At 42.9% G+C, this 14,021-nt stretch overlaps 1 protein-coding gene across 1 annotated transcript; it reads left to right on the top strand.

Annotated features, from left to right (window-relative positions):
* Positions 1–2,531: 2,531 nt before the first annotated feature.
* CLN5 (CLN5 intracellular trafficking protein) lies at positions 2,532–9,660 on the top strand (the record flags this gene model as incomplete). The annotated part of the gene is made up of 4 exons (XM_079721793.1): positions 2,532–2,719; positions 5,946–6,111; positions 6,659–6,884; positions 9,149–9,660. Exons 1-4 carry the CDS (start codon positions 2,547–2,549, stop codon positions 9,658–9,660), a joined length of 1,077 nt encoding a protein of 358 aa, XP_079577919.1. The 5' UTR covers positions 2,532–2,546.
* Between the last annotated feature and the right edge of the window lie 4,361 nt (positions 9,661–14,021).

Here is a 14,021-nt window from a genome sequence, read left to right as displayed (position 1 = left end):
GTTTCTAGACACAAAAATGCCATCTCTATTTAAACTTCGTGGTATCCAAGGAAATAGGACCCCAGGTCCACTTTGTCATCTAAGCTGCACGTTGACTCTGTGTTGACACACAGCCTTGCTTTGAGCCTACCAAAATACTGCTCACTTAAATCTCACTTAAACTCCACCTTACCTCAGAATCCTATAACTCTATCTTTTCCTTTGCTTGGGGAGATGCCACGCAGTTCCTCTGTGAGCAACCTCCCACGGTGCAACGGTTAATAAACCTGATTTTACTAGACTACAGTATTGTTCCACTATTGTGGTCTTAGGCTAATTGGAAAAGCCTGCAAAATAAACCAATTGGATTAAAATTCAGTCTATTTGTTGGGCCCTCAAAGTTTAAAAACGTCGGACTAGAAAGAAGTAGCAAGTGTGATAAGGGCTCAGGCAACAATAGTCTGGAAGCCTCCTTAGCCTGGGGTGCTAGGGTCATAGCCAAGAAGAACAGAAGGCAGACCAGAGCAGAGCAGATGGGAGCTACCGAGAGACTGAGTCAGGGCTAATCTGAGCAAACGCTTTGTTAACCATTAGGGCTCCTTGCACACAGAGTGGAGAGACTGCACACCCAAGAGGGGAGATCCCCACCACAAACCAAGGTCGATCTGAAGCTTGGTTTTGTAGCTCTGGGAAATCCTGAGCAGGGTAGAAAGTTCCACTGTGGCCCTCTAGTGTCTGGTCTCCTTATTTGTAAAGTCTATAATGTTTCTTCCGAGAGCTGCTTCTTTTAGCTTTAAGCCATGCTCAAGTGCGGGCCCACTCAGAATCCTGCAGGTGCCCTTCAGATCAAGCAGTACCCGTCCGCTGTCACCGCTAGGATGAGTTTCCCTCTCATCTTGGGTGGGTCTTTGGAGAAGCCTGCTTAGGTTTGGTGATTTTGAACTGGGTGGTGGTATTCGGAGGAGGACTAGGGTTGGAGCCATCTAAATGCTTAGGTAAATGAGGGTTAAAATGAAGCCCCGCCTGAACCTCCCCAGAATCCCCAACCTGCCGCAGCAAGTGGGCAAAGGCGTGCGTGCGTGTGTGCGTGTGTGCGTAGAGGGGAACCATTCCCGTCGACCCTCAGAAGGCCTGGCAGGCATGGGGAAGCCAATGACACTCCCACCTCTCACCGAGCCCTCACCCCCGACCCCCCGCCCACCGGGTCACAACAGTCCCCTCTGGCCATTGCAGTCACCCTGCTCATTCCAACATACTTACAAATACTATGCTGGTTCACTCATGGTGTGGGTGACGTGAAAGCGTTGGAAAGCCCTGGTCTGAGTCCTGCAGGCCGCCCTCTTGTGAAACGAGTGACTGTAAGTGACCATAAGTGACTATAAGTGATTATGTGTCTTTAATGCACTATTTATTTATTTTTGGCCGCATTGGGTCTTCGTTGCTGTGCGCGGGCTTTCTCTAGTTGCTGTGAGCGGGGGCTTCTCTTCCTTGCAGTGCTCGGGCTTCTCATTGCGGTGGCTTCTCTTGTTGTGGAGCACGGGCTCTAGGCGCACGGGCTTCAGTAGTTGTGACACACGGGCTCAGTAGTTGTGGCTCGCGGGCTTAGTTGCTCTGCAGCATGTGGGATCTTCCCGGTCCAGGGCTCGAATCCTTGTCCCCTGCATTGGCAGGCGGATTCCTAACCACGGCGCCACCAGGGAAGTCCCTAATGCACTGTTTATAGACATACGTCAACCTCTGTCTATGAGAGCAGTGCAGGCCGTGAGTGCCTCATCAGAAGCAGGGCAGCTGATCCCATTGTTTTCTTCAGGTGGTTCAAGGGTCAAAGAAGACAGAGTAATGCAGAATCTCCTTCGCAACTGAAGCGGTAGCTACAAGGATGAACATGGCGGGGGGCGGGCGGGGGAGGTGGGTGGACGTGAGCTACTTGTTAGTGCGGCCACTGTCATCACCGGCTTAGTCAGGTGAGGACCAGTCACTCCCGCATCATTGTCTTCCTCACTGCACTCACCTCCCCCATATATTCTCCTTCACTCAGATGTCTGTTGTCTCCTAGTCTGGGCCCTGAGGGATGAGGTAAGTGTTCGGTGCTAGAGAATCCAAAAGAGACCAAAGCTGGACTTTCTGTTTGTTTGCTTGTGGTGACTGTAGTTGGGGGGAGGTCAGCAGAAGCTCCAAAGAAGCGGTGACCTTTAAACTGAGACATGAGGCCAAAAGAACTCGGCATTAAGAGAGAAAAAGAAGGCCCACGGCCTGTTTGGGCTGCTCGGGGGAACTAGACCAAAGCGCCTTCCGGGTCGGCCAAGTCCAGAAGCCGCCCGCGCTCGGGGCACCGGACAGGAGAGGAGACGGGCCCGCGCGGAGACCCTGCGCCTCGCCGCTTAGTGCTCCGGCCGGCGTGAGGAGGATCGAGTCGCCGGGACGGGCGCGCCGGGCAGGGGGCGGAGCCGCCGGCGGACAGTCGCCCGGGTCCCGGATTCGCTTGAGGGCGTGGCTCTACGCATGCTCGGCTCGCCGGCCCTCCGCCGTCGCGGGGCGCGGGAGGCGCAAGCAGCGGGAACCGCCTCATGGCGCAGGCGGGGAGAGCTGGTCCGGGGGCCTGGGGGCGGCGGTGCGCGGGAGGGGATGCGTCTCTGGTCTGCGCGCCTTGGCGCTGGACCTCCGCGCTGCTCTGGCTGGCGGCGGCGGCAGCGGCGGCGGCGAGCGGCCCCTCCCGGCGCCAGTGGCCGGTGCCCTACAAGTGAGTGCGCGGGCGCGGCGGGGCGGGCGTTCGCGCGCGCGGCCGAAGTTCGCGGGTCAAAGGCGGGGTGTCGGGGAGGGGATTGTGTCCCGGTCGTGCAGTTGTGCGGGGGCGGCGCTCGGCGACCCTGAGGGCGCGGCGTTGAATGAAGTAGAGAGCTGTTGAGTCGCGGCTGTTTGCTGCGCGCCGCCCTGGGGTCACCTCCTCCCGGGACCCTTGAGCCATTTACGAGATGACCTAGACTCAGGGCTGCCCCGAATCATGGATGAAAACGGAGTAGTGTTATTTCGTCGCGTGACTGTCGGATGCAAGTCGCTGACACTTTGAATAGTTTGGGGAGACCTTTAATATCGCATTTATTACCGTGTCATGCCCTCTCATTTAGTTATCTTGAGTGCATAACATTTGCGCGTCAAGTGTCCAGTTTACCCAGCTTGCCTGGGTTTGCCTGGGACTTCCCGTTTTAGCACTAGAAGTCCGGCGACCCGGGAATCCACTCGCCCCCTCGGTTGGCGACCTCGTTTGTCCACTGTCTTTAGCCTGGAGGTAGGACGCTGGTCATAAGCTGAGGACAGGGAGACTGCAGATATGCGAAGCATATTTGAGCCTTTGAACTAGAAGAGTATTTACATGGCCTAATTGTCAGAGATGGCTAAGCAGAGAGAAAGAAAGAAAACATGGTGTCAACATCAGGCAGGAGAAGGGCCAGCAGCTTTTGAAAATGCACAACTATTTTGGATGACGAAATAGTGAGTTGGGAGACAGGATAACGTAGGGGTCGCGAGTGAGTTCTGGGCTCCGACCACTGCGGATCAAGTCAGGCTCCACCATCACTAGCTGTGTGATCTTGGGAAAGTTGCTCAGTATCTCAGTGTCCACATGTCCTGAGTCAAAAAGTAGGAACAGTAGTTACTTCAGGTTTGTTGGGGGGATTAAATCTAGTAAATTCTAGCCAGCTATTTTCAAACCTGAATACAGTATTGGTGTATTCTGCTCACTAAATGGCTCGCAGTACTTCCTTGTTTTGCTTGATATACATGAAAAGAGAAATTTGAGTTTGAAGCTGGTTTTCTTGAAAGTGTTAATAAAATGTTCAAAAGAAGTAAAAATGTAATATTCAATAAAACAAGGAAGAGATTGGAAATCCAAAACTACCTGATTTAAGGACAAGATATTGACTATGACTTCTTGTTTCTTTAAAAGTTTGAAGTGTTAAGTACATGCCTTCATCTAATCCCCATCATAAAATTTTAACTTTATTAAGTTCACACTTCAATCATACTTTTGAAATTACCTTTGACCTAAAATAGATTTTGCTGTGGGTAAGTGAAACCTATATGTAGTTGCCCATTTGCTTAAACCAGGTAAGCACCTATAAAACAGTTAAGTATATCCAAGACTCGTAAGCTTTTAGGAGGGGTTGTCAATATTTTTGTCTAAATAAAGTTTTGTGGTTTGTTTTTTTTTTGGCTGTACTGCAGGGCTTGCGGGATCTTAGTTCCCTGACCAGGGATTGAACCCAGGCCAAGGCAGTGCAAGCACCGAATCCTAACCACTAGACCACCAGGGAACTCCCTAAATCAAGATTTTTAACTCTTTAAATTAGAATAGACATTTTTGTTGACGTGTTAGGACTGTAAAACAATAGATTGGGCTAGAACCTGAGGGAATCTAGGATTCTTAGAGGCTAGATAGAGGCAGCTGATTTCTCTTTCATCTTTCTCTCCAGTGGAAGGTGTGTAGTGAGTGTCTGCTGATCTGAAATCACCACAGTCCCCCCTCCCCGGTCCTACTGCCATGGCCTTTTCAGGCTGCTTTCTCTCTTGTTGTATTATTGCCGTGACCTCCTCACTGACCTCTCAGCCTTAATTTGGCCTTTCTCCCCGCCCTTTTCTAATTCATAAAGTGAGGCTTATTTAGAGCAAATTCAGTTATAGCACGTCTGCTAATTCAGATCCTTCCATTGATCTCCCTCCCGGGCTCAGCCCTCCCCAGCTGTGGCACTCTAGAGGGTGACCTTCACATTGTCCAGACATACCTCTCGTTTTATTGCACTTCTCAGATACCGCATTTTTTACCAACGGTAGATTTGTGGCAACCTTGTGTGGTCAGATGCTAGTTAGCATTTTTTAGCAGTAAAGTATTTTTAAATTGAGGTACATACAATATGTTGGGTTTTTTAAGACATAATACTATTGCACGCTGAATAGACCACGGTATGATGTAAACATCACTTTTATATGCACTGGGAAACTAAAAAGCTCGGGTGACTCCCTTCCCTTTACAGCGTCATCCGACGTATCGTGGTGGTCTGGAAGCGACCCACGCTGTCTCCGAGGTGCACCTGAATTAGGGCGAAGTGACAGTCCCTGCCTCCCTCTCCTCTCACCGCTGCTGCCTTGAAGCCTGAACTCCAGTCTTCCTTACCCACTTGAGACTCTTCCAGCGTGTCATGCTTGTCTTAGAGTATTTAGTGTTTTGTTTCCTTTTCCGTACTGACTTCCTAAAGTATTTTAAAAACCTAGGCTAGGCCTTCATCTCTTCCTTTGCCTCCTTACCCCCAGCCATCCCGCAGCAGGTAAAAATGATTTCTCCCTCTTTTGCACCCTCAGGACTTTGTGTATTTATTTCTTTGTAAGCACTCACCATGCTGCGCTTCATCACTTGTTTAATGTCTTAGCGGCCCTCCCCCAGAGCTCCTGGAGGGGAGGAACAGCATTTTAACTTTTGTTTCCCTCCTTTCTAGTATAGTTGTAGATCCTCAGTAATATTGGTTGAAGGGGATGTCGGCTAATCCTCAAGAAAATAGAAAATATGTTCTATTTAATTATGATTATCTTTGAATAATCTTAACATATGGATTGTTTGGGAAGTTCAGTATCATTTGAAAGCTATTCCTTTATTCAGTAAATATCTGTCTACTAAATAAGATGTGGGGCTATAAACATTTTCACATGTGGTCCCTGTCTTCAGAATTCTCACAATGGGAGCGGGGAACCAGGAAGCATGCAATTATCAGTGCTTTCAATGTATCATTTGCTATTAAAGACATCATTGGAGTTTGTTCACAGGATAACATATAAAATGTATATTTATACACTATGGCTGAGCTTTGGGTGTTTTTTCTAAAAATGTGATTGACAGTGAAATTAAAATCTGGATTTTACAATGTGCGAGAACCAAATTCCTATTAGAATCTAAGTTGATGATTTTTTTTCTTTGTCAGACGCTTTTCCTTCCGTCCAGAACCAGATCCTTACTGTCAAGCTAAATACACTTTCTGTCCCACTGGCTCCCCTATCCCAGTGATGAAGGATGATGATGTCGTTGAAGTCTTTCGATTACAAGCCCCAGTGTGGGAATTTAAATATGGAGACCTCCTGGGACACTTGGTAAGGCTGCATCTTGATCTTATAGCTGGTTAATTAAGTGATTTGATTAAGTGGATTTGAGGGAATAATCTCTATTCAGTCACTAGTTTTAGATTATGTTTATTGGTGTTCCTCTTAGCGAATTTTAAATAAGTAGTCCAAAAAAAATCAGGTTTTATGAGCCTGACAATAATCAATGCAGTTGCTTTAATCCATTTTAATATTATGAATCCAAACGCAATTCCTGTACCCAGATCCTGGAAAGAAAGAAAGGAGGCGGCCCCGAGCAAGGGGCAAGGCAGGTGGGAATCACTTCTTCACGTCCAGTTCCTATTGTGCACACTTTTCCTAGGTTAGCTCACCATTTGAGCCTCTCATCACCTGAGAGGTACACAGACTTCCTTCCTGAGTCTGGGGTATGGAGGCTTCTCAACGTGAGAATAGCAACAGGGAAGGTGAATAACTGGTCTACTCTATATGCAGTTGTGGTATCGCACTTTCTCCCATCTGGCTCCTGAACCAGTGGTTATGTCACAGATGCTTTGATACATGTATGATTTTTACACAGAAAATTATGCACGATGCCATTGGATTCAGGAGTACTTTAACTGGAAAGAACTACACAATGGAATGGTATGAACTTTTCCAGCTTGGAAACTGCACATTTCCCCATCTCCGACCTGAAATGAATGCCCCTTTCTGGTGTAATCAAGGAGCTGCCTGCTTTTTTGAAGGAATTGATGATATTCACTGGAAGGAAAATGGGACGTTAGTTCTAGTAGCAACCATATCAGGTAAGTTTCAAAAATATGGCAGCATTTGATGATTGCATCAATATCCAAAAATGACAGAAATTACTTTCATTGAGGCTTCTCAGTAATGGTCTACTCGTCAGAGGTCAACTTATAAAATACACTTCTGGAATCACTAACCTTTGATCCAAACTATTACTCATGTAAAACTTCACCTTATCTACAGATTATCTTTTCTATTTTCGTAATAAAAATAAATGATATAAAGCTGTACAATTAAATTGGACTTTCTAAATAAAATAATAGAGGTAAATCTCTATTTTAGAGGTGACCACCAGTTTGTTCTCTGTATCTGTGGGTCTGTTTCTGTTTTGTTTTGTTTGTTCATTTATTTTTTAGATTCTACATACCATATGAAATCATATGGTAATTTGCCTTTCTCTGTCTGACTTACTAAACATAATATCCTCTAGGTCCATCCATGTTGTCACAAATGGCAAGATTTCATTCTTTTTTATGACTGAATAATATTCCATTGTATGTACATGCCACATTTTCCTTATTCATTCATCCCTTGATGGAAACTTGGGTTATTTCCATGTCTTGGCTATTGTAAATAATGCTGCAGGAAACTTAGGCGTGCTTATATCTTTTCAAGTTAGTGTTTTCTCTTCCTTTGGATAAATGCCCAGGAGTGGAATTGCTGGATCATATGGTATATGTTTAATTTTTTGAGGAACCTCCATACTGTTCTCCATAGTGGCTGCACCAATTTACATTCCCATCAATAGTGCATGAGGGTTCCCTTTTCTCCACACCCTCAACAACACTTGTTATTTGGTGTCTTTTTGATGATGGCCATAATGACAGGTGTGAGGTAATATCTCATTGTGGTTTTGATTTGCAGAATTGGTGTCTTTTAAATGTAATCTGGGAATCTTTTAACTATATATCATGCTGTTTTCTATCTTTCTTCCTATTTTCTAATTGATGTGCCCCAAACCATCCAACAATATGAAAGTCCATTTCTCTTTTAGCAATGCTCGGTGTGGTAAATAGCTATCCTTCTTTCATTCCAGGCCAGTTCACATCTCTCCTTTCTCCATTTCCACCTACCTCATTATCTACAAAATCTTCCTTCTGACATCAAAGTATGATCATATGAACAAGTGATCACTATTTTCTGTAGAAGAGTTTGCAATATGCTGGTACTTAAATCTTGTAAGTTATCCATCTGCCTTGTGATTAATCCTGTTCGTTGACCTTTCTTCACATTACAGAGTAGGGTTTTGAAGCGTTCTTATCTCTTCATTACATGCACTGGCTTTTCAAAGTTGAAGAACACTAAGAACAGTATCCCCAGCTCTAAGAAAACAGGGTTTATATTATTTCACCATTTTAATACCATACAATTGATAAAAGCAGCCACTCTGTTCATTCTGTAGGGCTTGAAATATTGATTTTATGGACTCAAGTTGGAATAACCTAAGAAAGATTCACACACAGTGACAAAGTGAAATGTTGGGGCCATGCCGTTTTAGGCCCAGATGTGGTTGCAACCATGCAGAGTATTTTGTTAACATTTGGAGAGATTCCTCTGGTCTGGTACAAGGTGGTAAGAGAGAGTGTTAGCCATCCTGGAGTCTGTATAATCCATGAACTTGGTCAAAAACATTTCCAGTTTAGTTGATTCACTGGAAGAATTTGTGTAGTGGGTAGAAAGGTTGTAAGCAGTAGCCACAGTACAGGGAGCAAAGGGAGATACCAGATATTCAGGGTGAATGGGGCACGGTGCTTCCTTCTCAAGTAGCTGTTCCTCAGGGCAGCCATTCATACCTTGCTTTGCACAGAAAAGCTTTGTGTTTCACACTTCTCAGTTCTTCTTACACTGTCTTTGCCTCATTCACTTTTTCCTCTTCCACAATTTTTCCCTTGCTTCTTTTTTGCCTCTGAATCCAAGATTTGTTGAGTGGAGTAGAGAAAGAGGGCTTTGGCACATGTACAATTAGCTTCTGACTGTAGCTTAAATGATTATAGAATTTGTATGTAACACTCCTCTTTACACACCTATTATATCTAATGTTGAGTTCAGAAATACCTTGTGCCTTGAAAAATGGAACAGAAATTGGCTGAGCTTGGATTCCTTTTGTGAGATGCAGGTTTGGAAATTCAGAAACTGTTGTTTAATCATGTAGTCATGGCCTTGATCTGGTTAGAGCATTTTACTTAAAACTAACATGATTAGCTTTGAAAATGTTCACATAGTGTTGTTCTTTGTTTTTTTTTGTTCGTTTGTTTTTAACTAGGAGACATATTTAACAAAATGGCAAAGTGGGTAAAACAGGACAATGAAACAGGAATTTATTATGAAACATGGACTGTCCAAGCCAGCCCAGAAGAAGGGGCAGAGACGTGGTTTGAATCCTACGACTGTTCCAAATTTGTGTTAAGGACGTATAAGAAGTTGGCTGAGCTTGGAGCGGACTTCAAGAAGACAGAAACCAACTATACAAGAATATTTCTTTACAGTGGAGAACCTACTTACTTGGGAAATGAAACATCTGTTTTTGGGCCAACAGGAAACAAGACTCTTGCTTTAGCCATAAAAAGATTTTATGACCCTTTCAAACCACATTTGTCAACTAAAGAGTTTCTTTTGAGTTTCTTGCAGATTTTTAATGCCGTGATTATACACAGACAGTTCTATTTGTTTTATAATTTTGAATATTGGTTTTTACCTATGAAATTCCCTTTTATTAAAATAACATATGAAGAAATCCCTTTACCTAACAGAAACAGAACACTCTCTGGTTTATAAAACCTTAATTCTACTGCTTTTTTTTTCTACTAGCACATCAGTTTTTCAGGGAGTGGTTTTACATGTGTGGATTTCTTAGGCCTTTCTTCCTTGGGACAGAAAGGTAAAATATACAGGGGCAGAATTGCTGCATAATAATATCTCGGGAATTTTTTTGGAAAGAAGATGAAAACGCTTATTGTGTTGGCCAAAGTTGAACCCATTAGGTGATCTTGATTTCAATCTCCAAGGCTTTGTTAATATGGAGAATTATATCATATCATCAGATATACAGGATCTTTGGACTCAGAATGTGAAATTGTGGATATGCTGTGCCAAAACTTTAAAAATACTGTCAGTGACTTTGTCATGGTGGGAGCTACTTTTTGCAGATACGGTAGTTACACTTTTTCATTTAGGTACTTTCTGGTAGTTTTGACTGACTTTACAGCCTTTGTAACTTCTAGAGCTAGTCCTAGTAGTTTGATTTTCTTCTATTCACTTAAAGAGTAATTTGGGGGCTTCCCTGGTGGCACAGTGGTTGAGAGTCCGCCTGCCGATGCAGGGGACACGGGTTCGTGCCCCGGTCCGGGAGGATCCCACATGCCGCGGAGCAGCTGGGCCCGTGAGCCGTGGCCGCTGACCCTGCGCGTCCGGAGCCTGTGCTCCGCAATGGGAGAGGCCACAACAGTGAGAGGCCCACGTACCGCAAAAAAAAAAAAGTAATTTGGACACCACAGCTGGAGTGGTCATGCTTCCAGATGTGGTAAAATCAGTGATAAAGAGCACACGTTTCTGGCTAGCATTTTAGAACTAGCCAGTAACTGGTATTTTGTGATTTAAGCAACTTATCATTTCCAAACCTTAGTTTCCTTATCTCGAAAATGATTCATCTGTCATGATTGTTGTAAAGACTGAAGCCATGTATAGTTTGGCCTAGTAAGTTATCACAGTAAGTGGTAACTATAACGATTAATCAAAGAACAATCTGCATTGATCTTGCCTAATGTGGTTTACATGCCACCCTTTCCTGGTTTTGTAATAATCACCTAGACTTTGAGCTGGCAGCATAGTGCTTCTGCGGTTCTTCACACACATGGAACATGGAAGTATCTGACTGCAGGTACATCTGGGTGAACAGGCACCCTTTAACTAACTCCTTCACTGCTTCACACAGTCCCTCCGCCGCCCACTTAAAGCTGCCAGCAGTGGAAGAAGGTACACTTCCCAGAGAGAGGGCAGGTTTTTGTCAAGGATCTCCAAGTAGCCGTGCTTCCATTAGGGCCACCAAACAAGGTTTCAAGGTCCTTTAAGTGTCTGATAACTGAACACCTTGTTTCTATTCATGGAAAAAATACCTACCAGTCAGGAAAATGATGAGGCAGAGATCAGAGAAAACTATCTGTATTTAATATGTAAATGTACCAATTCTATTCAGTTTCTGCCCACATTTGAGTGCTTCCTAAGAGGTTAGTACATTGAGTTCTCATAAAAAGCTTAAGTGTAGGTACTCTACGTGATTCAAATGAGTAAACTGAGATTTAGAAAGGTTACGTGACCTTTCCACAGCTACCCACCTAGTGGTAATGGAGCCTCATTCTGAACCAAGTTCTGCTGACTGAATGGGATGCACCATCAAGCAGGTTTTTCAGCGCTGCATCAGACCAGTGCCTGGACCATAAGTTACTAACACCATATGTTCTGGTCTGTGAGGAGGAACTGTTAAAGCAACTTGTTGGACTAATTTTGTTTCTGTTGAATCTAATTAAAAAAAAAAAACCGGGGGCTTGTACTTTGCTTTTATTTCATTTGTCTAGGAATTTATTATTGTCTTCAAAACTATAGGCACTAAAACGCAGTCTAAAAATAAAAACCCAGCCCTTCAGCACAGATAGCATAAGCACTGCACCATTATGATGATGCCTGCTGCACAGAGGATGTCTCACCCTCGAGCACAGGGAGAACTGGCTTTCACTGCCTACAGTTCAGCCTTGTCTACTCATGTTAATAGCGCCAAACATTCCTGATTACTTTAGCCTCTTTAACCTACTAGTTGTCTTCGGAATATGTCCCAAGAAAACTTGGATCTTTGCACTAGCACCATCTAGTGGCTAAAATCGGGCAATGTCAACCTCTACGGATTCTCAGGAAAATTGCTCTGGAAAAAGTGTTTTGGATTTCCAGAACTGCATTGGGGTAACAAGCAGAAACTCCTATGCCAAGTTTGTATTAACTGTAAATCACAGAACTTGGTTCCACGGCAACAACAAATGAGGACATCCATACATGGAACTTGAATATTAAAGCAAGAATCTACTAGTTACATTAAAAAGCATTCATGATTTTCCACTGTTCCTAAGAATACTGATAAGTGAAGAAATTCTACTGAGAATTTGACATACAGACTCAGGATACTATAACAGAGTGTGTAGCATTCATATAAGTAAGTACTTCTTAAGAATTTATCAAACCTATCAACTAACAAGTTGAGGTAGGGCTTTGAAGCAGAGATGATTCAGGAAAAAGCTTTTAAAATGGTAGATGGAAAACCAAAACACAAGCCAGGCAGGAATTTGCCAATTAAATTTTGCTGTCCTTTGAACTTCTATATAACTAACTTAAATGTGATTTCTGTTTTTCTCGTTAAGTTGTAAATGTATAAAATTTCCTCTACAAGAAACCATTAGTTGAAGTCTAAGTTATATTAGGGCTTTAGAATAATCTTATTAATAACTTATTAATTCTGGCTCCATATTAGGTAAGTATACCCACAGTGTGTCATCAGTTGTAGGTACAGGAAAATAGGCAAAAGGTGAAAATAACTCCAACTGTAAATATTTGGAACCCTCAATCAATACTGGCTCCTTATTAGAAATCAGAAAAATAAATAAAAATTAAAAATCTTAGGAAGTTGGGCTTCCCTGGTGGCGCAGTAGTTGGGGGTCAGCCTGCCGATGCGGGAGACACCGGTTCGTGCCCCGGTCCGGGAAGATTCCACATGCCGCGGAGCGGCTGGACCCGTGAGCCATGGCCGCTGGGCCTGAGCGTCCGGAGCCTGTGCTCCGCAACGGGAGAGGCCACAACAGCGAGAGGCCCGCGTACAGCAAAAAAAAAAAAAAAAAAAAAAAAAAAAAAAAAAAAAAAAATCTTAAGAAGTCTCATCCAGTTTTATAATCTGCTCTGGTGGCACTTAACGAATTCCCTAGGACTATTTCCTTTAAGAAGACGACTTTTTTTTTTTTTTAAAGAAATTGTTGGTATGTTACAAAAACAGCAACGTTCCCAAATCCCACACACGCCTTTCCCCTCACAGCAAATGAGTTGGCCAAAGTTTGTTTCCAGCATCTTCCTCGTGTTTACCTTTTATTGTCCAAATAGCATCCTGCTTCTTAAACCTTCTACATTTTCTCTCCCCTATTTAAAACAAGATAGCATGTTAATCATATATTCTTTTACTGGACTGATTATTCTAAGGATAAGCCCTTAATTCACTTTGGAGTAAAAGGCTTTGTGTTTTTATATATCATATGATATGTCCTTTTTTTTAAAGGAAAGTTGGGTATCAGCAAGTAGGTAAAATTTTTCTGGCTGCTTGGTAACATTTAAAAACCAGCCCCACAGATAAACTGAGCTGGAATTTGTGCAAAGATTGTGCCCAACTGTGTATGGGGTAGAGATTACAGCTTATTAAAGGACCTAGTTCAGGCCTGAGCCTTCTTCATACCAACCCTTGCCTTCTATCCTAAGCTTTTCCATAAATATAAAAAATTCTCCTTTGATTGCAGTAAATTGACTTAATCTTTAGTCATGCCTTTTTACTGATAATATTGTTAATAAAATAGCCCAGATTAACATTACCAAGGTAAACTGAAGTTATTTTATGGAAGCTGGAGATGGAAAATAATTTCAGTAGTTTAAAAACTATTCTGATTGTATGGATTTATATAAGGGTGTTTCTCTCTAAAAATGCTAGCTGGTTTCAAGGATCCTAAGAATTCCATTCCTAAACAATCTGTTTTTTAAATTCTTATTCTAAATGCCTAATCTTGTATCTCAAAAAACCACTCTATCATAAATATTTAATATTAAACATTACATCCATCAGATATGGATTTGAAACTAAAACTATGAATCTGTAAGTTTAACTTGTTTTAAAATCAAATAAGTACATTTGCTAGGGTAGTTTTAAAAAATAATACAACAGCGTTTATAACTATCTTTATTCTAAAACTGATAAAAGCATTTAACATATACTTTACAGTATAAACAAGTGCTATGCATTTTGCTTAAGAAGTGACTTGAAGTTTTTCAAGCATTATATAATTCAATTTGTACAGAAAGTAAATTTCCAAATAAAGCTTTGGTTAGTAGAACTGATTACA

The sequence above is a fragment of the Hyperoodon ampullatus genome (genome assembly GCF_949752795.1).
Source record: "Hyperoodon ampullatus genome assembly, chromosome: 16".
In the NCBI taxonomy this organism is placed as follows: Eukaryota; Metazoa; Chordata; class Mammalia; order Artiodactyla; family Ziphiidae; genus Hyperoodon; species Hyperoodon ampullatus.
The sequence above is the reverse complement of the archived record's forward strand: the minus strand, read 5'-3'. Positions and strand labels throughout refer to the sequence as shown.